The sequence below is a fragment of the Diabrotica virgifera genome, chromosome 1, assembly GCF_917563875.1.
Source record: "Diabrotica virgifera virgifera chromosome 1, PGI_DIABVI_V3a".
NCBI lineage: Eukaryota > Metazoa > Arthropoda > Insecta > Coleoptera > Chrysomelidae > Diabrotica > Diabrotica virgifera.
In genome coordinates, this window is record NC_065443.1 from 45,965,294 (window position 1) to 45,990,643 (window position 25,350).

At 34.1% G+C, this 25,350-nt stretch overlaps 4 protein-coding genes across 4 annotated transcripts in view; all 4 read right to left on the minus strand.

Moving 5' to 3' along the window:
• Positions 1-8,141: 8,141 nt before the first annotated feature.
• Positions 8,142-9,062, minus strand: LOC126890658 (uncharacterized). The gene has a single exon (XM_050659778.1). It carries the CDS (start codon positions 9,060-9,062, stop codon positions 8,142-8,144), a length of 921 nt encoding a protein of 306 aa, XP_050515735.1.
• A 5,746-nt stretch (positions 9,063-14,808) lies between these two features.
• Positions 14,809-19,223, minus strand: LOC126886898 (zinc finger protein 235-like). The gene has a single exon (XM_050654062.1). It carries the CDS (start codon positions 18,711-18,713, stop codon positions 17,778-17,780), a length of 936 nt encoding a protein of 311 aa, XP_050510019.1. The 5' UTR covers positions 18,714-19,223; the 3' UTR covers positions 14,809-17,777.
• Positions 19,224-19,263: 40 nt separating this feature from the next.
• LOC126886947 (zinc finger protein 235-like) lies at positions 19,264-21,934 on the minus strand. The gene has a single exon (XM_050654153.1). The coding sequence runs from the start codon at positions 21,396-21,398 to the stop codon at positions 20,463-20,465; it is 936 nt and encodes a 311-aa protein (XP_050510110.1). The 5' UTR covers positions 21,399-21,934; the 3' UTR covers positions 19,264-20,462.
• Positions 21,935-21,969: 35 nt separating this feature from the next.
• LOC126886834 (zinc finger protein 883-like) overlaps positions 21,970-25,350 on the minus strand; it is a 32,591-nt gene continuing 29,210 nt past the window's right edge. The window contains exon 3 of the mRNA XM_050653937.1: positions 21,970-24,442. Within this exon, the coding sequence (XP_050509894.1) occupies positions 23,148-24,442 (1,295 nt within the window). The 3' untranslated portion in view covers positions 21,970-23,147. The remainder of the gene's footprint in view (positions 24,443-25,350) is intronic.

Below are 25,350 nucleotides of genomic sequence, written 5' to 3' on the forward strand. Positions count from 1 at the left end.
CACCCGTTATGGGGTTAGATTGTTTAATATTTAGAGACCGGTTACCTGTTTACTTGTCTTTATGTCTATGAAAATCGCATTGAAGACTGTCAACTTATCTTTCGTGCAAAGTGCATTCGTATTTAACGAAAGGATAAGAGTAAACTCAGACAAAAGGGCGTGTAGAAATTACCGCAAATACTGCAGTAAGTTGAAATTGGCCATACCGCATATTCATCGATGAGTCAGTTTTTGACCGCTAGGACGAAAGCGGTTTAGTTGTTGGTGACGTATTCAAGTGTGATATAGGTATTATAAATATGGCTGAATCTAGCACACAACTTAGAGTACCTATTGCAATAACAGTGAAGAAGTAGATAACTAGTAACCCGTAATTTAAATATAATGGTACTCATACATACTATGTTAACAATACATTGCTTATTCAACGAAAAGTAATATTGTGGATTATGGGGTCGCGAGAAACAGAGTTCAATTAAGACTCGATGGAACATTCGGAAGTTAGTGAAAAAATTATCGTCAGATTTGTAGCACAGTGAGGACAGACAGGTGAAGTTTATATAAGCGTGATAAATACAAAGCAGTTCCCATCTTTATGTTTCATTCACAGGTTAACCTGAAATAACCAGACGATATCCGTTCTCTATAAACTAATTAACGAGAAATTTGTTATAAACTTTATAAAGATAAGTATTTATTTTAAAAGTAGGAATACTTAGATACGAATTGACTCACAGTGAGATGTAACACCAGTTTCTCGATAGCACTACTATTTATCGATTAGAATTTGATGGAAGATTGTTTATGGCAAATTTTTTCGAACGAATTTTTGTTATGTAGGTACTTAGTTCTGTTGTGCAAGGTACATACTTATGAAATATGTACAACTTCAATGATGTCATTACTCTTATTCCTTATTACCACCAGTCGTTAACGAAAAAATAAAAAAAAAACAAAGTCAGCGATAGACTCTGTCGGTAAATGTTCGCCACCTATAATATGTACAACTTCAATGATGGCATTACTCTCTTAGGCCGATGCCATATTATGCATTTTGACCGAATGCGTTTCCGCCGCATCCGGTGAAAACGCATAGTGTGACAGATCGGTCCGGTTGCGTTGGAAACGGATGCGTTTTGAGTCAGGTACGCGCTTACAAACTGCACCAGACTAAACGCATAGTGTGACAGGTCGATCCGGTTGCGTTGGAAACGGATGCGTTTCCAACGCATCCGATCAAAACGCATAATGTGGCATCGGCCTTAGGCCGATGTCAGATTATGCGTTTTGACCGGATGGGTTTCCGCCGCATCCGGTGAAAACGCATAGTGTGACAGATCGGTCCGGTTGCGTTGGAAACGGATGCGTTTTGAGTCATCGGTACGCGCTTACAAACTGCACCAGACTAAACGCATAGTGTGACAGGTCGGTCCGGTTGCGTTGGAAACGGATGCGTTTTCACCGCATCCGGTCAAAACGCATAATGTGGCATCGGCCTTACTCCTTATTACCACCAGTTATTATCCTTCCGATTACCAACCTTTTTTTGTTACACGGATGACCAAGGGGGGGGGGGAATGACCCCAGGTCAAAAATGACAATTAACAAAAATTAAAGTTTTTTTTAATTTTTAATTTTATTTGGCATGGACTTTATGTCATTCAGCCAGTCACAACATGAGTATTAGTGTTATGTGTAGCGTGTATGTTGAGTAAGTGTCTTGTTACTTTGCAAAGTCGACGTCATTAGCGTAAAACTACTTGTAATTACACATAATAGACGCTATTTTATTAAACATCAACTTCAGAATATATTTTTTATTCGTAAAATATAGGGATTTTTTTTATTTCAAAATATGAGGATATCTAGAATGATATTAAAGTCAAATAAAAAAATAATGAGTTAAAAATTAAAAATACTTTTGAATTCATTAAACAAAAACATACGCTGGGGTCACAATTTCCCCCGCTTGGTCATCCGAAGGTTAAGGAAAAAAACAAAGTCAGCGATAGACTCTGTAGGTAATAAATGTTCGCCAAATGTTTGTGAATCACAGGTCTAAGCAAATAGAACTGACCCTGAACTAATCACCATACATACGTTTTTGTGACATGACACAATTTTTAATTTAATGAATGATTCAAAATATTTTCGTTAATTCGAATATAGGTATTGTACCCTCGGAGATCCGTGGAAAAAATTTACACCCAAAATAACAAAATTCAGTTTGGCAACACTGTGCGAATGTTGATAGTAACATATCCTTTTTAAGATAAGTACAACTGTAATTTAGTCCAAACAAATTAATATATTTTTTTTGGCAACAAAAATGAGATTTTTCAACCAAATAATGTTTCAAATATGATGTGCAAAATAATTTTTAATTGGGTTCTGCGAATGAACTTGCTTTTTTTGTCATTAAAGTAAAAAAAAACTAAATTTTACTCATTAAATCAATGTTGTCCGGTTATCGTCTTAATTATTTTAACTGTACTAATATCCGTTGAGTATTTATGAATGATTAATAGGTCGTTAAAACATTTTATCTCTAGCGGCTTCTGGAATATCTTCAAAATATCGAATTTCATTGATAAAATGCGCATATTCCACCGATCTTCGCTTCGACAATACGTCTTATTTCAGTAATCAACTCGATTCCCGTACTTTCGAATAGGAACCGAAATATTCAATATGTAGGTGCCAATTTTTAATTTGTACATTATAGACCTTCCTTTACAAATAGTTGAAAATAACTAATCTTATAATATCCACGTAAACCGCCAGCGGCAAAATTTTCGGTGGCGAATGTCCCGGTAGTCGTGTATATATCCATATATTTAAAATGTCTTGCAAGTCAAAACACTTTTATATGATTGATAAATAATTAACGGCAACAGCGTTGCCAGGCTCAGTTGAAGGAAAATCAGTATGGGTGTGGTCTGAAGTGCAGGTTGATAGAGAAGTCATTTTTTAGTCACCTAAATAAGTATGTGTTTGCTGAAGCACCACATTTGTTAAAACTCGTATTAATTAGGATGCTATATATAGAACTGCAGTTCTCACGGTTTCTAATTACCGTCCATACAGGGTATAGGTATACTATTTCATAGGGACAGTATTGGTATCTCGTAAAGTAGGGGAATTGTTTTAGTGGGTAGTTACTTCTTGAGCTAGCTGTACATGCAGGCGATAATTTTTCGTAACTGATAGTGATTTATCAATGATTCAAATATTAACCATTTCTTGGGCGATGCGATTTTATGAATGTCTGAAAGTGTTTTTAGTACCTATTATTGATTAAAAGTTTGATTCAAGAAACTTTTTAGTAAAAGAGAATGTCAGTAGTAGTCATGTTGAAAAAGTAACTATTCGTTACAAAGTACTCGGTACTTACGAATACTGAAAGTAACGATTACTATACAGAGAGGCAAATCGTTACTTTGATACTTTGATTACTCTGATTACTTCGTTACTTTGTACCAATCGTATTAGAGCGAGTAACGACTATTGTATCTACTTTGATTACTCTGATTACTTCATTACTTCGTACCAATCGTATTAGAGCGAGTAACGACTATTGTATCTACTTTGATTACCTACTCTGATTACTTCGTTACTTCGTACCAATCGTATTAGAGCGAATAACGACTATCATATCTACTTTGATTATTCTGATTACTTCGTTATTTCGTACCAATCGTATCAAAGCGAGCAACGACGACGACTATTGTAGTTGTTATATCGGAATACCTATACAAAATACCTACCAACTGAGAAATACGATTCTCGATATGATTACCGGTACTCAAATACAAAACCCTAATAGCACAAGGACGTCCAATGGACGTCCATTGGACGTCCTTCACGGACTTTAGGGACGTCCTTTGGACGTCCGTTTTCGTCCGAGGAACGTCCTTTATACGTCCTATTTTGGTCCAAATGTCGCGCTACCGAACGTCCATTGGACGTCCATCTAAGGTCCGAGGGGACGTATATTGGAACTTAATCGGACGCAAATTGGACCTTAATCGGACGTCCTAGGGGACGTAAATTGGACCTTAATCGGACGTAAATTGGACCTTAATCGGACATAAATTGGACCTTAATCGGACGTCCTAGGGGACGTAAATTGGACCTTAATCGGACGTAAATTGGACCTTAATCGGACGTAAATTGGACCTTAATCGGACATAAATTGGACCTTAATAGGACGTAAATTTGACCTTAATCGGACGTAAATTGGACCTTAATCGGACGTAAATTGGACCTTAATCGGACGTAAATTGGACCTTAATCGGACGTAAATTGGACTTTAATCGGACGTAAATGGGACCTTAAGCGGACGTAAATTGTACCTTAATCGGACGTAAATTGGACCTTAATCGGACGTCCTAGGGGACGTGAATTGGACCTTAATCGGACGTCCTAGGGGACGTGAATTGGACCTTAACAGGACGTCCAATTTTGGTCCAAAGGCCAAGTTGTTAAACGTCCAATGGAGGTCCACCTAACGTCGGAGGGGACGTTCGGTGGACGTCATTTGGGCATTCATAGGATGTCCCAGTTTGGTCCAATGTCTTGCTGCTGAACATCCATCTAACGTCCTGGAAGGTCATTCGGTGGACGTCTAGCGACGATATTTAGACCTGTGGAGAATGTATTGTGGGAAATAAAAAATATATTTTTTAAGGAACTTATATTTCATCTTATATCAAATTACAATTATTGGATATTACAGTATTTACATTAAATTACAATACACTTCTCCAAGAAATTAACGCACCACCTTAAATATGGGGTATATTTGATGTCTCGTATTTCCTAAACCTGTTGTCCCATCTAAGTGATGTTTTTATAATATTATAGCCTAGGCTATAGGTTACCTCCTTAAGCTTGTCATGCTGTAATATATGTATATTATATCATATCGCTCTCTATAGTAATGTGATATAATATATATTACAGTATAGCTCCCTGTGCATGACAAGCATAAGGAGGTAACATATTCTAGGGCCTAGGCTAGAATATTATAAAAAAAATCACTTAGATGCAACAACAGGTTTAGGAAATTCGAGACATCAAAAATGCCCAATTTTTAAGGTGGTGCGTAATGGGCTGTATATACAGGGTGTAACAAAAATACAGGTCATAAATTAAATCACATTATTCTGGGACCAAAAATAGTTCAAATGAACCTAACTTACCTTGTACAAATATGCACATAAAAAGTTACAGCCCTTTGAAATTACAAAATGAAAATGGATTTTTTCGATTATATCGAAAACTATTAGCGATTTTTTATTGAAAATGGACATGTGACATGTGGCATTATTATGGCAGGAATATCTTAAAGAAAAATTATGGTGAAATTTGTGCACCCCATAAAAATTTTATGGGGGTTTTGATCCCTTAAATCCTCCCAAACTTTTGTGTATGTTCCAATTCAATTTTATTATTGTGGTACCATTAGTTAAATTCAATATTTTTGTTTCTTAGTATTTTTCAGATAAGGCAGTTTTTATCGAGTTGCGACTTCTTTTTTAATGTCCACATAAAAATTTTATGGGGGTTTTGTTCCTTTAAACCCCCCAAATGTTGTATGTTCCAATTAAACTATTACTGAGGTACCATTAGTTAAACAGAGTGTTTTCAAAACTTTTTTGCCTCTTTGTATTTTTTCGATAAGGCACGTTTTATCGAGTCTGGCTTCTTTTTTAATATGGTTCAAAATATACCTAAAAATGTAAAGCATAAATAAGTTTGCATATTATTACCAAGTCTCCATAATCATACTTAACCATATACAAATATGTGGTGGATTTGACAAATATTCACAATATTTCGATAAAAATTGACTTTTCGAAAAAGCAATAAGAGGCAAAAAAGTTTTTAAAACGTTGTTTAAATGGTAGGTACTACAATAATAATTAAATTGAAACGTGCACAAAAGCACATTGTTTTCGATACATTGGAAAAAATCACTTTTCATTTTGTAACTTCAAATGAGTGATAAAGGCACAGAGACTTAGATCACGAGGTCACATTGAAAGGATGCCAAAAACGAGGACTCCGAAAAGGGTACTAAACTACACTATAGCTTCAAGAAAGAGAAGAGGAAGACCGGAAAATAGATGGAAGCAAGAGGTCGAAAAAGATTTGGAAAGAATGGTGTTACAGGGTCAGAAAAGAAAAATGAATAAGAGGAAGGAATGGAGAAAAATCACATATCAAGCCAGAGAAGATCTCAGTACATAAAGAAACGTGAAAATGAAGAAAAAACAAACTTTTCAAGCCATGGGCCTCTAAGGCCCTTGGTGCTATTAATATATAACTTCAAAGGGCTGTAACTTTTCTTTTGTGCACATTTGTACTAAGGTAAGTTAGGTCCAATCAAACTATTTTTGGTCCCAGGATATGTGATTAAATTTATGACCTGTATTTTTGTTACACCCTGTATATATATAAAGGTTATATTTGGTTCTTGGGACATCAAAGTATATTTTTTAGACATTCCCTGGATATAGTCACTGATGTGACATACCTCCGATTTGTTTTTTCATGAGTTTTGTAAGAGAGACTAAAAACTTTTTTATGGTTACCTCCTGTTTTCATATATTTTTTGACATGTTTTGTAGTAAATTCAACTATCTATTTACTACAAGACATGTCAAAATTTACATGTGAAAGCAGGAGATGATCCTAAAAATGGTTTTTCGTCTCCTACAAAATTCATGAAAAATCAGATAGGAGAATTTGTACATTACAATTCTCTGATGTTTGGGAAAAAGGGCTTAAGTCAGAAATGCACATCGATAATGTTTTGATGATTTCTGGACCAGAAAAATCGGCTCTTTTTATTGGTACATACAGTTTACGTCTACAACAGTTTTTTGCTGGTCCAGAAATCATCAAAACATTAGCAATGTGCAATTCTGACTTGCGCCCTTTTTGCCAAACATAAAAAAAGCAATCTGGTCATAACTGACCAATGAGCAATTTTAATTTAACCTAAATTACTAATGTTTCTTAAAATGAAGAGCTTACCCGATAGCGTCTCTTATCTAATCTAACAAGATCGTGCACTATTCTAACATACACAGCCACATCACGCACTATGCTCTGCTTTTCACTATCACCTATCACTCAAACTAGTTCAAAAGGCTTTGTCCTCTTCAATCTTCTAGTTTGCCCAGTAGTATCGAGGAGGATTTCCTCAATATTCTTGTACTTATTTAAGTTGTTTGTCGGGATTCCTGCTATCTTCTTGATGATTATATCCAGGTTCCATTCCTAGGTATTAATATTTGTTTATAAAGTAATAACTTATTATGCATGGACAATGTTGTTTCTTCCAATTAGCCAATACACTTTTTATATCTTTATTTTGGTTATATCTGGTTTTTTGTAGACCACTTTCAGCTGATTCTAAAAAAAATTAAGGTAAAAATTTGATATAAACGGATTTGCCGAAAATGGCCTATTTTTTTGGACTTAGCCTAAAAACCCAAAAAAAGGACAAATTTTAATGTTTTTGATGTGGCAAATTATAAAAAATGCATAAAAAGTATGAAAAAGACACAAAAAAATTAAAAACTGTAAATTATCTTAAAACGAGAATACAAACAACTAATAATATAGTAAATTATTTGAATAATATTTAATGTAATCGAACTATTGTAATTATCAACAGGTTTTTGATGTTATTTATTTATATTCATTAAGATGCACATCAGAAAATTACCAAAATTACAGTTATGCCCAGTACTCAAGTTGTTGTAGATATGCGCACTGTTGCCACATTTAAAATTTATTTTTACGGAACAAAGATGCAATCGCATATTTTTTGTGTCTTTTTCATACTTTTTATGCACTTTATATAATTTGCCACATAAAAATCATTAAAATTTGGCCTCTTTTTGGGTTTTTAGGCTAAGTCCAAAAAAATTACCATAAAATGACAGTACAAACAACAAATAAAATAGTGCACATCGGAAAATTACCAAAATTACAGTTATGCACAGTAGTTGAGTTGGTGTAGGTATGCGCACTGTTGCCACATTTAAAATTGATTTTTTCGGAACAAAGATGTATATCGTTAAATCAAAATAAATCAAATTCTAATATATGATAATCAACCTACCTTAGTATGCCGGCGGGTAAAGCTCCGAAGCCGCTTTGAAAAAGTGGTGCATCCTCTCCAGGCGTTTGGGATATCTCCTCTTGAAGTAAAATTCGGCAAGATATCCAACAAAGTGAGCTTCCTTGACGCCATATTTGGGGATATTACTGCGAACTTCGCGCCATAACCTCTCGATGTGATTGGTGTGTGTTCCAGTTTCGGGATCGACAAAATGTTTGGAATGATTCACAGTTTGATGATGGAATCCTTCATGGGCCAAACAATTGTAGGCTTTCCAGCAGTCGCTATATATAGTTGTACCAGGAAGGATCCAATCGCGAATTATTCCAAGCAAAGTATCGGCATCCCTTCTTTCGACAGGAATAACGAAAAAGTTCCCAGTGCTTCGCTCATATCCTCCGAAAATCCATTGGCCCCGGAAAAGTCTGCCTTTGTTAAATTTTCGCTTACCGAATTTGGCCTCATCGATTTCAATGATCGAACCAGGACCCCCTAGTTTTGTAGAGTTGTTAATAGCGAAGCTAATAAACACTTCTCTACAATAACTGTACCAGTCGACCATCGTAGTAGAAGATATCCCAAGCTCTTCTAAAGCGGCTTCCTGACGCGGTGGCCTCCAGTTCAACAAAAGGTTCACGAGAAGAAAGATTTTGTCTATCGCCAATTTGGAGTTCTCGAGAAAAGTACCCTTCCTCGCCGATATACAAAATCCGCACTTTTTAGGAGCACGTTTCTTCCTTAAGACCATTTTGTTGCACCTGAAAGTCATCTTTCCGTCCATTTTAAGGGTATTTCCGCACCGACACACTATCACGTCCTTCAACACCCCGTGATTAATGAAAAACTTTAGCACCTCGCCCTTGGTTTTCGCCATGTAGCCAGCCTCAAACACGCCGATGCTACATGGTTCAACACACGCCATTTTTGATGCTTAGTACACAAACACGGTATGAACAAGAAAGAACGAAAAGGACGCGTTGGTTAGCGTCGGTAACGCTAAGCCAACCCCCTTCTACCTCCTTAGTTAAGGGATGAAACCATCGTTGCCAAGTTTAAAATTTTCGCAGAATTATTTCCATACCATATTATTTTTGTATACCCCATATTATAAATGCAAATGCAGAAAGATGTTAAAACCAACTACAAAAAACTACATAGTGTAGTGTTTATTTTATAATTAATATTTATTGTATTAAATAAATAAATTATTATTAATGTAATATTAATTATTAATAAAATTAAAAAATTAATATATTATATATTATACAGTACAATTTTCAAAGGAGGAAGACCTAACCCTTCGGTAGTACAATTTTCAAAGGAGGAAGACCTAACCCTTCGGTCCAAACCTAACTTTCGGGTATTAGAGTGTAGAGTGTTTTGTTAATTATTAATAAAATTAAAAAAAAAATAAAGCACCTTCCGTCTTTGCACAAGAAATTATAAAAAATTTTAAATTAGGCAACATTGCAGAAATAAACTCATCAATCCATACGTAAGCGATCTGCGCATACTGTAATGGCGGCCATAATTTGAAATTGATGTGAAAATTTCACATTTTTAAATGAGATAAATACAAAAATTAAAGCCGAGCGCAGTTAATTGTTAATTTTAAAATGATAAGAAGGTAAGGCAGATACCATATATACAGTTGTCAGACTTGTGGGAGCTGTGAGTCAACACTAAATAATTACCAAAATTAAAATTAACGGTAATTTTTCTATTCTTTACAATTAAAAATCAAAATATTTACAGGTAATACATGCATAAATGATTCGTTTCATAAAGAAAATTGAAAACGGATTTTATAATACTTACATAATTGTTTAAGAGATCCAGCCATAGCCAAAACTAGCATACTAAACAGTACAGTTGAGTACAGCAAAAAAAGCCACTAATTTCCATTTTTCACCCCCTTATCGATGCATTTTTTTCCAATCAAAATTTTTACTAAATTTTTAGGTTATCTTATGATGAAAATGAAATAATTGATGACTTGATGACCAATGACCACGCGACGCTACATAGATACTCGCGCGGCAAATTTGAAAATGAACGCAAATTGAATAGTAAATGGCCTCTCTTTAGAGTATGGAAAATTTTACCCCTCCAGGAGGACATTGTACTCTTTTCATAGAATATCTTGTGGTAACTTTCCAGCCATAATTTAATCAGATGTTCACGGAATAGAACTTTGATAGTAGAATTCCTGGAATGTTTTGTTGTTAGGGGAAACTTTTATTTTATTTATTCTTGAATATTTCCTGTTGTTAAACATTGTAACCAATAATTTACAAATAAGATTTTCATTACATTACATGAAATCAAAACATGTTTTAGATATTAAACTATATAGTTTTATAATTGTAATAATTTAATATACAATTTTGAATTAAGATTTAATCTTTCGATCTAATCGATTTAAACTACAGTAAAACTTGTGTTACCGGCCCCCTGCCAACACCGGCCACCTGTACTAACGGCCAGTTTAAAAATTCCCCACACTAATTACAGTAAAACCTGTCAGTAACGGCCGCTAAAAATGAAAAAGCTATTGGCCGATATAGAAAGGTGACCGGTATTGCCAGTTTTTGTAGTCTAGATATAATTGGTTTGGGGAATTTTTAAACTGGCCGTTAGTACAGGTGGCCAGTAACACAGGTTGTACTGTATATCTAGGCTACAAAAACTGGCAATAACGACCACTTTTCTATATCGGCCAATAGTTCTTTCATTTTAGTGGCCGTTAGTGACAGGTTTGACTGTATTTCATTAACGTAAAGTTAACGCAAGTTAATATTTTATTGAATTATTTTGCTATTTGATCTCGTAATTGGTATAATGTGTCCAATATAAGCGTTCATAAAACGTCCGTATTTCGTCCAGTATGGACGTCCAAAGTCGGACGTCCAAAGGACGTCCATATTTATTCCGTCCGAAGGACGTCCATATTTATTCCTTCCGAAGGACGTCCAACATGGGACGTCCGTTTATAGTCCATGGACGTTAGGACCAAAAATGGACCTATTTTGGACGTCCAAATGACGTCGTGTGCTATTAGGGAATTGTCCGTATTTCGTCCAGTATATATACGTCCATATTTGTTCCATCCGAAGGACGTCCAACGTCGGACGTCCATTTTTATTCCGTCCGAAGAATGTCCAACGTCGGACGTCCAAAGGACGTCCATATTTATTCCTTCCGAAGGACGTCCAACGTCGGACGTCCATATTTATTCCTTCCGAAGGACGTCCATTTTTATTCCGTCCGAAGGACGTCCAACGTCGGACGTCCATATTTATTCCTTCCGAAGGACGTCCAACGTCGGACGTCCAAAGGACGTCCATTTTTATTCCGTCCGAAGGACGTCCAACGTCGGACGTCCAAAGGACGTCCATATTTATTCCTTCCGAAGGACGTCCAACATGGGACGTCCAAAGGACGTCCATTTATAGTCCATGGACGTTAGGACCAAAAATGGACCTATTTTGGACGTCCATTGGACGTCGTGTGCTATTAGGGAAGTAACAAAATTAATCATAGTAATCAAAGTAACGAATACTGTAAAAAATGATTACTTTACACAAAATACCTACCTATTGAGAAATACGATTCTCGATATGATTACCGGTACTCAAATACAAAAGTAACAAAAGTAATTATAGTAATCAAAGTGACGAATACTGTACATGATTACTTTATACAAAAGTAACGATTTGTAACGAATAGTCGAAAGTAACTATAATCAACATCACTAGTCAGTAGACTATAAAAAATTGGTGTCATTGGAATCTTTGATCTTATGGTTTGGTTATTAATATTAAAAATACTTGAAAACGTCTCGTAGGACATTTATTTTATTTATTTCTTTTACCTACCTTTCAGGTTCGTATTTAAAAAACTAATGTCGATGGTGGTCCTGAAAGTACGAAACATTGTATTATAAAACTAAACACGTATCAATGTAATATTTCTCAAGTGGTTTTTTTAAAATATTTTGTGAACTAAAGGAGTTAGGACAAACATTAGAAAACGACAATTATTTTTAAATATTAAATACGGATCTGGTTTCCTTAATGCTGATTTAGCAAATTTATTTTTCTACGAGCGTGCAAAAATGTCTACTTTCTCGCACGCGTTTTAGTTTATAAAGTTTCACTTTTTCGCACGCGTTTTACTTTTCCGCGCGCGTTTTACTTTTCCGCACGCGTGTAGATATTTTAATATGGCCTTAAAATAATTATAATACATGCAATAAACTAATATTTAGATATTATTTACTATTTTATTTCAAATGTATCTTATTGTGTTCCTGTTTTAATGAAATTAACGCGACAATTCGATGAAACAAAATTATTTTGACTTAATATCCGAAAGTCAAATCGGTAGACAATAACAGTCGTTTTGGATCATCGTCATGGAAAGCAAGATCGTCGTCATGCTAACTAATTATATTGAAAGTTTGGTTTTGACAACCTTGTCAAAGAATTAATTTGTGTATGTATTTTCACTAGTAATACCACTAGAGGTCAAATTATTTCCGGAAATTTTTTTGAGATCATGAATATTTTAAAATTTCCCGAGTCGCAGACGAGGGAAATTTTCTAAAAATATTCATGATCAAAAAAAAAAATTTCCGGATATTAATTTGACTTCGCGTGGTATTCGGTAAGAAAATTCCACACCAAATTTGCATTTGAAAATCCAAAGCTGCATGAACAGATTAATAGCGCGCCATAGCTTTGTCAGCAATTATTTAGGCTTTCAAATTCGTAATTTCTACTCATTGTAGTTGCATGGGAATACCATTTCAAGATAGAAAATAGTATATTCTTTAATTTTACATAAGTTTTGAGTAACTACAAGTGATAGAAAATGAATCAAAACTAAATTATGTAAACAAATAAAAACCAGTCTGTCAAAAATGTTCTGTTATTGTAAACGTCAAAAAATTTCCACTATAATTCGCTATTGGGTACCCCACGAGCAAAAAATTTCCGATAAAATACCTCCGTTGCCATGGTGATCTGTCAAAATATCGTATTTTGATTGGTTCAAAATTACAGGTGTGGAATTTTCATATTAATTAAATTAATTAATTAAGATTTGGGCATTTTTTAAAGACTTATAGAAAAAATATTATTCCTAACTCTTGCAGAAAGTCTCTTTTCCGCACTCGACGGCTTGCCGAATTCCCGCTTCGCGTCGTTCGGCAAACTGCAGTCGCGTCCGGAAAAATATGACTTTCTGCACTTGTTAGGAAAATAACTATTGTTTCATAAATACGCAACTTTTTCCCGATTTCAACATTTCCCTATCTTTTCTACTTTACGAGGTACCAATACTCTCCCTATAAAATAGTATACACCCTGTATACCTGTGGCTTATATTGCAGTAGTAATAAACAGTATTTTTGTTACTAATGAGTACTATTGACCTAGTCGTTTCATGTTTCAGTATATTGATTGTGTTGTACTTTGTATATTATATAATTAATTTTTTTTACAAATTTTATTTAAACATCTTACATAGGTTCATTGCAATGAACCTATCCAATTTGATATCGTATAGGTTGGGTGCTGCTAGCACCACTAAGGATAGTGGGCCCCTCGACGGACGGTCGAGTTATATACGCCCTCCGACAGTTATAATAAACTAAAATGTGTTAACTGTTGTAACATAAATCAAGCAGAACCTGTGGTTTTGATGATTCGAATTTTTCAAATTTAGTTTTTTCATATTTTATGAACATAGTATCAAAAAGGAACATGAGCTGTAAGCCTTCAGTATCAATTAAACTAACATAGATTATAGGTTAAGAGTATCGTTATCGTATATGTTCATTAAACATAATAAGTAAATGGTATTAACAATATAGGCATTATCAAGTTTATTCTCTTCTCCTCTAGCTTCAAATAAAGTCGTCAAGATTAGTTAAAACGAAACTTGAAAACATGTAACTGTCAAGGATGCTAGAACTCGAAATTATAATTTTAAGTATTGGGTATAAAGGGGAATTTTAAATGTGAACAGAAAATGAATTTTTTTCTTACATTTATAACTTATATGAGCTCATAAAAATAAGTATCCTACTAGATTGATGACTATTTTTGCGAGATCCTTAAAACTGATTTGTACCGGAAGCAGGCATTATACATAAATTGATTTCCGGGACAGTCCTGGAAGTCATCATTAGACGTATAGGAATTCCGGCCAGACCCGGAATTCAGCAAATGTCCCTGAAGTCATCGTTAGGTCGCTTAGAATGTCCCGGGACTCATCGCTTGACATATATATATATATATATATATATATATATATATATATATATATATATATATATATATATATATATATATATATAATACTAGTGACCTCATCCATCTGGGCGTGATGACGTAATCGATGATTTTTTTAAATAAGACTAGGGGTTGTGTAATAGCTCATTTGAAAGGTTATTTAATTCTCTATTCAGTAATATAAACATTAACATAATTATTTATACAGTGTGCACAAAAAAAATTTTTCTTCTATTTGTCAAATTTAATAAAAGTTAATTTAATAAAAAAAATATTTTGTACACCCTGTATAAATAACTATGATAATGCTTATATTAGTGAATAGAGAATTAAATAACCTTTCAAATGAGCTATCACACAACCCCTACTCTCATTTAAAATAATCGTCGATTACGTCATCACGCTCAGATGGATGACGTCACTAGTATTATATATATGCCAAAAAGTCCTAATTTAAAAATAAAAATCGACCTGTCTCAGGATTTCTCTTGAAATTTGCCCATTCTCGAGATAATGAATTTATGCCGACTCAAACGTCCTCACTTATACTGCAGTGTCGCGCCCGCTTGATTAGCAATTAAAAAACAAATGCGTTTCCGATATTGTATTGCAAAAAACTCTTTGGGATTTCATCAACGTTTAAAGAATATATACCTACCTTGGCAACTTTGAAATTTTTAGATAAATGTCCGATTTAGGGTTAAAAATGGCCGATTTCGCAATTTTCAATCGCTTATATAACAAAAACTATTAACTTAAGAGAAAAATCACTAAAGACCTTTTCTGTTTGGAATGATTCAAAAAACCTAAAAAAAATTTGTTCGATGCAAAAAGAATAATTTTAGGAAAAACCCCTAATCTTTCCCCTCGCCTGGCAAGGTCTTATGCTCTTCAGAATCGCCTGTCATTGTACACATTTCTTCTAAATGACTTACTCAAACACATACTTAAATTTAAACCTTACAGGAGAAAGTTTATTTTACCCCCTAAATTTGCACTTTTCGATTCACCTGGTAGATACACGAGCACCGCTGATGCCTGCCAGGTCATGGTTTTTAGCCTTGGTGTGCTATGAATTATCACTAGAAAAATTTCTAGCCTTACAGGACGACCGTTAGTCGGAGGGTTCACTAGCTCTTATGACTATTAGTGTCTTTTGCCGCGACGACGACGATATATTTGTGCAAATGTTATTCGTATTTCGCCTCAAAACTTTTAAACTTTTCTTTTCTTGAATTATTAGTTATTTCTCTTGTATTGTAGTCGCTTGTCTTTTTGGATTGATCGGTGGATATCTTTATTTAATTTCTTCAGTGTTGTTTAGTTGGAGTCATTTTTTCGGTCAGCTGTCTTCTTTTACTTATTAACAAGCAAAAGTGTTAGCAAACAAAGTTTGCGACGTGGTAATCAAAACGTCAAACAAACATAATTTTAAAGTAAAATTGTTGCTTATTCTCAACAAAATAGTAAAATGCATATATACAACAAAATAACTTCATAATAATACTTATAAAGTTGTATCTCCAGTGTGTCTTTTCAAATGAATTGTTTGCGAGCTTGCGTAATTAATTAAAAGACAACAGAAAAAAATTAAAATCAAAAGAAATGTCACACTTGGCAAGACCTCCACTGTGCGTTCTCAAATGTTAATTTTTTTTTGCATCAATAAGCTGTTTCACACAAATTTCACATCTATGAGGTTTTCTCCAGTATGAGTCACCATGTGTGATTTCAAACTACTGGCTTGAGTAAACTGTTTCACACAAATATGACACGTGTAAGACTTTTCTCCAGTGTGTGTTCTCAAATGTCTTCTCCAATTACTTGCATGAGTAAACTGCTTCAAACAAATATTACACTTGTAAGGACTTTCTCCAGTGTGAGTCAGTGGCGGCTGGTCTGTAAGTGAAGGGGGAGGTCATATCCGGTGGTTCAAGATTTTTTTGGAAAAACAAGACCTACAAATCCCATTTTAAATAATTTCTTATTCCATCATCTGTATTGGTTTCTTATAACTTATTTTGCAATAGGTTGTTTAAATTTAAGCGAATCTTTATTTGACAAGTAAATAATATGAAATAAGTAAAAGGAACAAGTCTTCATTACTAATTGTCAAATAAATCAGATAAATAGTATGATATAATATGTAATTATAACAGCCAGAATATCAACAAACTACTTAAACTCAAAACCTAAAATAAATAAAAACTTACATTTTTATGCGGATTTAAAAAGTAAATCGATTCTTCTTCAATTTAATTTCATTTGGCGTTGGAGTTCATTTATACTAACCACTACAGACATTTTATAAAAATCTATAATAAAATAATACTAATCTCACGAACGCCCTTAACTTTGTAAATTCCGAACTAATCTTACTCCCTGCATAGATAGTCACGTCTCAACCGTAGATCTACGGTCTACGGTCAATGACCACGATGGTACCAACTTGCATATAAGAGAGCATTTTCGTGAACGTTCGGAATCCCAGTGCTGTATTCTCACAGTGAGGTCAAATAAATTTCTTGACCATCGTGAATGTTCGTATTTAGCTGTTTAAGAGTAATATTGCGGTAGTTTCAGTAAAAGATAAATTTGGCTTTTCGGTACTGTCAAACAGCTCGTATTTCATGTTTATTTATCGGTAATCTTTTGGCGGCATCTTTGTCGCTATATTTTACAACAACAAAATGACTGAAATGTCAATACAATAAAAGCAAAATTTAACTTTGAACGATACTATTGTATTCCGAACATTTTTAATACAGAAAATTTTCTTTTTTTTTAAGGAAATAATTACATTATAATCGTTTGATTGTACAATTATTACAGGCCATTGACCAATTGACCTAAAGGGATAACCGCCACTGGTGTGAGTCATCATATGTGATTTCAAAATACTGGCTTGAGTAAAATGCTTAAAACAAATTTTGCACTTGTTAGGCTTTTCTCCAGTATGAGTCATCATGTGTGATTTCAAAATATTGGCTTGAATAAACTGTTTAAAACAAATTTTACACTTGTAAGGCTTTTGTCCAGTGCGAGTCATCATGTGTGATTTCAAACTAGTGGCATGAGTAAACTGCTTAAGACAAATCTCGCACTTGTAAGGCTTTTCTCCAGTGTGAGTCATGATATGTGATTTAAAATGACCGGCTTGAGTAAATTGCTAAAGACAAATCTCGCACTTGTAAGGATTTCCTCCAGTGTGAACCATCATGTCGTCGGTCTAAGATGCAAATTGCCTAAGTCCATTTTTTTTAAGTTTGTGTAAATATTTTGTTTAATTAATTTTGGTCAAATATGTATTGCATGGACTTAGGCAATTTTCAGTTATATTATTTTTGTTGTCTTTTGGACATAGGCAAGTTCCAAAGTTCTCCTGTAAAATTTTCAATTTGTGACTTAGGCAATTTGCATCTTAGACCGACGATGTGTGATTTCAAACTACTGGCTTGAGTAAACTGCTTAGAACAAATATCACACTTGTAAGGCTTTTCTCCAGTGTGTATTTTCAAATGTCTTCTCAAATTACTTACATCAGTAAACTGCTTCAAACAAATATCACACTTGTAAGGACTTTCTCCAGTGTGAGTCACCTTGTGTGATTTCAAAGGACCGCATTGAGTAAACTTCTTAAAACAAATATCACACTTATAAGGCTTTTCCCCAGTGTGTGTCATCATGTGTGATTTCAAACTACTGGCATGAGTAAACTGTTTAAGGCAAATCTCGCACACGTAAGGCTTATGTCCAGTGTGAGTCATCATATGTGATTTCAAATGATCAGCCTGAGTAAACTGCTTAAAACAAATTTTGCACATGTAAGGCTTTTCTCCAGTGTGAGTCATCATATGTGATTTCAAATGATTGGTTTTAGTAAACTTCTTAAAACAAATATCACACTTATAAGGCTTTTCTCCAGTGTGAATAATCATATGTGACTTAAAATGACCGGCTTGAGTAAATTGCTTAAGACAAATCTCGCACTTGTAATGATTTCCTCCAGTGTGAATCATCATGTGTGATTTCAAACTACTGGCTTGAGTAAACTGCTTCAAACAAATTTCACACTTGTGAGGCTTATCTCTAGTGTGAGTCATCATATGTGATTTCAAATGACCAGCCTGAGTAAACTGCTTAAAACAAAGTTTGCACTTGTAAGGCTTTTCTCCAGTGTGAGTCATTACGTGTGATTTCAAACTACTGGCATGAGTAAACTGTTTAAGACAAATCTCGCACTTGTAAGGCTTTTCTCCAGTATGAGTCACCATGTGTGATTTCAAACTACTGGCTCGAGGAAACTGCTTCAAACAAGTATCACACTTGTAAGGATTTTCTTTTGCATCAATAAGCTGTTTCACACAAATTTCACATCTATGAGGTTTTCTCCAGTATGAGTCACCATGTGTGATTTCAAACTACTGGCTTGAGTAAACTGTTTCACACAAATATGACACGTGTAAGACTTTTCTCCAGTGTGTGTTCTCAAATGTCTTCTCCAATTACTTGCATGAGTAAACTGCTTCAAACAAATATTACACTTGTAAGGACTTTCTCCAGTGTGAGTCAGTGGCGGCTGGTCTGTAAGTGAAGGGGGAGGTCATATCCGGTGGTTCAAGATTTTTTTGGAAAAACAAGACCTACAAATCCCATTTTAAATAATTTCTTATTCCATCATCTGTATTGGTTTCTTATAACTTATTTTGCAATAGGTTGTTTAAATTTAAGCGAATCTTTATTTGACAAGTAAATAATATGAAATAAGTAAAAGGAACAAGTCTTCATTACTAATTGTCAAATAAATCAGATAAATAGTATGATATAATATGTAATTATAACAGCCAGAATATCAACAAACTACTTAAACTCAAAACCTAAAATAAATAAAAACTTACATTTTTATGCGGATTTAAAAAGTAAATCGATTCTTCTTCAATTTAATTTCATTTGGCGTTGGAGTTCATTTATACTAACCACTACAGACATTTTATAAAAATCTATAATAAAATAATACTAATCTCACGAACGCACTTAACTTTGTAAATTCCGAACTAATCTTACTCCCTGCATAGATAGTCACGTCTCAACCGTAGATCTACGGTCTACGGTCAATGACCACGATGGTACCAACTTGCATATAAGAGAGCATTTTCGTGAACGTTCGGAATCCCAGTGCTGTATTCTCACAGTGAGGTCAAATAAATTTCTTGACCATCGTGAATGTTCGTATTTAGCTGTTTAAGAGTAATATTGCGGTAGTTTCAGTAAAAGATAAATTTGGCTTTTCGGTACTGTCAAACAGCTCGTATTTCATGTTTATTTATCGGTAATCTTTTGGCGGCATCTTTGTCGCTATATTTTACAACAACAAAATGACTGAAATGTCAATACAATAAAAGCAAAATTTAACTTTGAACGATACTATTGTATTCCGAACATTTTTAATACAGAAAATTTTCTTTTTTTTTAAGGAAATAATTACATTATAATCGTTTGATTGTACAATTATTACAGGCCATTGACCAATTGACCTAAAGGGATAACCGCCACTGGTGTGAGTCATCATATGTGATTTCAAAATACTGGCTTGAGTAAAATGCTTAAAACAAATTTTGCACTTGTTAGGCTTTTCTCCAGTATGAGTCATCATGTGTGATTTCAAAATATTGGCTTGAATAAACTGTTTAAAACAAATTTTACACTTGTAAGGCTTTTGTCCAGTGCGAGTCATCATGTGTGATTTCAAACTAGTGGCATGAGTAAACTGCTTAAGACAAATCTCGCACTTGTAAGGCTTTTCTCCAGTGTGAGTCATGATATGTGATTTAAAATGACCGGCTTGAGTAAATTGCTAAAGACAAATCTCGCACTTGTAAGGATTTCCTCCAGTGTGAACCATCATGTCGTCGGTCTAAGATGCAAATTGCCTAAGTCCATTTTTTTTAAGTTTGTGTAAATATTTTGTTTAATTAATTTTGGTCAAATATGTATTGCATGGACTTAGGCAATTTTCAGTTATATTATTTTTGTTGTCTTTTGGACATAGGCAAGTTCCAAAGTTCTCCTGTAAAATTTTCAATTTGTGACTTAGGCAATTTGCATCTTAGACCGACGATGTGTGATTTCAAACTACTGGCTTGAGTAAACTGCTTAGAACAAATATCACACTTGTAAGGCTTTTCTCCAGTGTGTATTTTCAAATGTCTTCTCAAATTACTTACATCAGTAAACTGCTTCAAACAAATATCACACTTGTAAGGACTTTCTCCAGTGTGAGTCACCTTGTGTGATTTCAAAGGACCGCATTGAGTAAACTTCTTAAAACAAATATCACACTTATAAGGCTTTTCCCCAGTGTGTGTCATCATGTGTGATTTCAAACTACTGGCATGAGTAAACTGTTTAAGGCAAATCTCGCACACGTAAGGCTTATGTCCAGTGTGAGTCATCATATGTGATTTCAAATGATCAGCCTGAGTAAACTGCTTAAAACAAATTTTGCACATGTAAGGCTTTTCTCCAGTGTGAGTCATCATATGTGATTTCAAATGATTGGTTTTAGTAAACTTCTTAAAACAAATATCACACTTATAAGGCTTTTCTCCAGTGTGAATAATCATATGTGACTTAAAATGACCGGCTTGAGTAAATTGCTTAAGACAAATCTCGCACTTGTAATGATTTCCTCCAGTGTGAATCATCATGTGTGATTTCAAACTACTGGCTTGAGTAAACTGCTTCAAACAAATTTCACACTTGTGAGGCTTATCTCTAGTGTGAGTCATCATATGTGATTTCAAATGACCAGCCTGAGTAAACTGCTTAAAACAAAGTTTGCACTTGTAAGGCTTTTCTCCAGTGTGAGTCATTACGTGTGATTTCAAACTACTGGCATGAGTAAACTGTTTAAGACAAATCTCGCACTTGTAAGGCTTTTCTCCAGTATGAGTCACCATGTGTGATTTCAAACTACTGGCTCGAGGAAACTGCTTCAAACAAGTATCACACTTGTAAGGATTTTCTTTTGCATCAATAAGCTGTTTCACACAAATTTCACATCTATGAGGTTTTCTCCAGTATGAGTCACCATGTGTGATTTCAAACTACTGGCTTGAGTAAACTGTTTCACACAAATATGACACGTGTAAGACTTTTCTCCAGTGTGTGTTCTCAAATGTCTTCTCCAATTACTTGCATGAGTAAACTGCTTCAAACAAATATTACACTTGTAAGGACTTTCTCCAGTGTGAGTCAGTGGCGGCTGGTCTGTAAGTGAAGGGGGAGGTCATATCCGGTGGTTCAAGATTTTTTTGGAAAAACAAGACCTACAAATCCCATTTTAAATAATTTCTTATTCCATCATCTGTATTGGTTTCTTATAACTTATTTTGCAATAGGTTGTTTAAATTTAAGCGAATCTTTATTTGACAAGTAAATAATATGAAATAAGTAAAAGGAACAAGTCTTCATTACTAATTGTCAAATAAATCAGATAAATAGTATGATATAATATGTAATTATAACAGCCAGAATATCAACAAACTACTTAAACTCAAAACCTAAAATAAATAAAAACTTACATTTTTATGCGGATTTAAAAAGTAAATCGATTCTTCTTCAATTTAATTTCATTTGGCGTTGGAGTTCATTTATACTAACCACTACAGACATTTTATAAAAATCTATAATAAAATAATACTAATCTCACGAACGCCCTTAACTTTGTAAATTCCGAACTAATCTTACTCCCTGCATAGATAGTCACGTCTCAACCGTAGATCTACGGTCTACGGTCAATGACCACGATGGTACCAACTTGCATATAAGAGAGCATTTTCGTGAACGTTCGGAATCCCAGTGCTGTATTCTCACAGTGAGGTCAAATAAATTTCTTGACCATCGTGAATGTTCGTATTTAGCTGTTTAAGAGTAATATTGCGGTAGTTTCAGTAAAAGATAAATTTGGCTTTTCGGTACTGTCAAACAGCTCGTATTTCATGTTTATTTATCGGTAATCTTTTGGCGGCATCTTTGTCGCTATATTTTACAACAACAAAATGACTGAAATGTCAATACAATAAAAGCAAAATTTAACTTTGAACGATACTATTGTATTCCGAACATTTTTAATACAGAAAATTTTCTTTTTTTTTAAGGAAATAATTACATTATAATCGTTTGATTGTACAATTATTACAGGCCATTGACCAATTGACCTAAAGGGATAACCGCCACTGGTGTGAGTCATCATATGTGATTTCAAAATACTGGCTTGAGTAAAATGCTTAAAACAAATTTTGCACTTGTTAGGCTTTTCTCCAGTATGAGTCATCATGTGTGATTTCAAAATATTGGCTTGAATAAACTGTTTAAAACAAATTTTACACTTGTAAGGCTTTTGTCCAGTGCGAGTCATCATGTGTGATTTCAAACTAGTGGCATGAGTAAACTGCTTAAGACAAATCTCGCACTTGTAAGGCTTTTCTCCAGTGTGAGTCATGATATGTGATTTAAAATGACCGGCTTGAGTAAATTGCTAAAGACAAATCTCGCACTTGTAAGGATTTCCTCCAGTGTGAACCATCATGTCGTCGGTCTAAGATGCAAATTGCCTAAGTCCATTTTTTTTAAGTTTGTGTAAATATTTTGTTTAATTAATTTTGGTCAAATATGTATTGCATGGACTTAGGCAATTTTCAGTTATATTATTTTTGTTGTCTTTTGGACATAGGCAAGTTCCAAAGTTCTCCTGTAAAATTTTCAATTTGTGACTTAGGCAATTTGCATCTTAGACCGACGATGTGTGATTTCAAACTACTGGCTTGAGTAAACTGCTTAGAACAAATATCACACTTGTAAGGCTTTTCTCCAGTGTGTATTTTCAAATGTCTTCTCAAATTACTTACATCAGTAAACTGCTTCAAACAAATATCACACTTGTAAGGACTTTCTCCAGTGTGAGTCACCTTGTGTGATTTCAAAGGACCGCATTGAGTAAACTTCTTAAAACAAATATCACACTTATAAGGCTTTTCCCCAGTGTGTGTCATCATGTGTGATTTCAAACTACTGGCATGAGTAAACTGTTTAAGGCAAATCTCGCACACGTAAGGCTTATGTCCAGTGTGAGTCATCATATGTGATTTCAAATGATCAGCCTGAGTAAACTGCTTAAAACAAATTTTGCACATGTAAGGCTTTTCTCCAGTGTGAGTCATCATATGTGATTTCAAATGATTGGTTTTAGTAAACTTCTTAAAACAAATATCACACTTATAAGGCTTTTCTCCAGTGTGAATAATCATATGTGACTTAAAATGACCGGCTTGAGTAAATTGCTTAAGACAAATCTCGCACTTGTAATGATTTCCTCCAGTGTGAATCATCATGTGTGATTTCAAACTACTGGCTTGAGTAAACTGCTTCAAACAAATTTCACACTTGTGAGGCTTATCTCTAGTGTGAGTCATCATATGTGATTTCAAATGACCAGCCTGAGTAAACTGCTTAAAACAAAGTTTGCACTTGTAAGGCTTTTCTCCAGTGTGAGTCATTACGTGTGATTTCAAACTACTGGCATGAGTAAACTGTTTAAGACAAATCTCGCACTTGTAAGGCTTTTCTCCAGTATGAGTCACCATGTGTGATTTCAAACTACTGGCTCGAGGAAACTGCTTCAAACAAGTATCACACTTGTAAGGATTTTCTCCAGTGTGAGTCATCATATGTAATTTCAAATGACCGGCTTGAGTAAACTTCTTAAGACAAATCTCGCACTTATAGGACTTTTCTCCAGTGTGAGTCATCATGTGTGATCTCAAACGGGCTTGAGTAAATTGCTTCAAACAAATTTCGCACTTGTAAGATCCATTTCCAGCTTGAACTTTCATATTTTTACTTATTGTTGTTTCTTCAATGTATCTACCCAAATCTTCTTCTTCGTGAGATGAATGCTCAGGTGTTTTCATCAGTTTTATTCTGTTCTTATTGCCTGAACAACCTAAAATATAAACCAAATATACACATTTTACTATAAAGACAAACTTATGCACAAACTATATTATATAAGACAAGAATAAAACGTAACAAAAGTGTAGAAGAAATAAATCATTAAAGCAGACCAGTTTGTGGTAACATAGATTTAAGCCTCCGTTTTTTGAAGATATTCTTCTTTAGGCGCTATTCGATTGAGGGTAAAATTGTACATAAATCTGCGCGCCTGCGTACACAGACAGTATGTAGTTCCTTGCTAATCTTTCAAGATAGGTATTTATGTATCTGTATCCGTGCAAATAAGTCATTAAAAGAATATATTAGTGTTTTTAGTAAATGTATTATTTATTATAATTCTTGTTTTTGGATTTGTGTTTCTCTGTCGTAAAATAATAACATATTATGTAGGCATAACATTTTATGTGTTGTGTAATTATATCCGAAACTTACATGTCAATTAGAAGGACCTCGCTGGTGTAGTTGGAAGAGCGTTAGCTCCGTGATTGGAATGAATCCTGGGTTCGAATCCTGGGCGATTCATACTTTTTTTTTAATTTTGGTTGTTTTAATAAAAATTTTTTGAAAGTGGTAGATAAGAAAGTTATTTTAATTTTTAAATAAAATACAAATAACCTGTTAAGTATATTTACTTCGTTGAAATTACCTATATAATAGAAGAATATCTTCTTACGTGCGTACAAAGTACACACACATTCTTTTTTTAAATTATCAATATTTAGTATCAAAATTTTCGTACATAAATTTCCACATTTTTCTTATAAAAACCTGCGCTATTTATCTTAATAACATTTTTTATTGGGGTGAAGGAAAATGTAACTAAAGAGGAAAAAAATGAACCATTTTGATCTTATTTAATGACATTTTATATTTAGTATGTGATAAACAACAAATTGT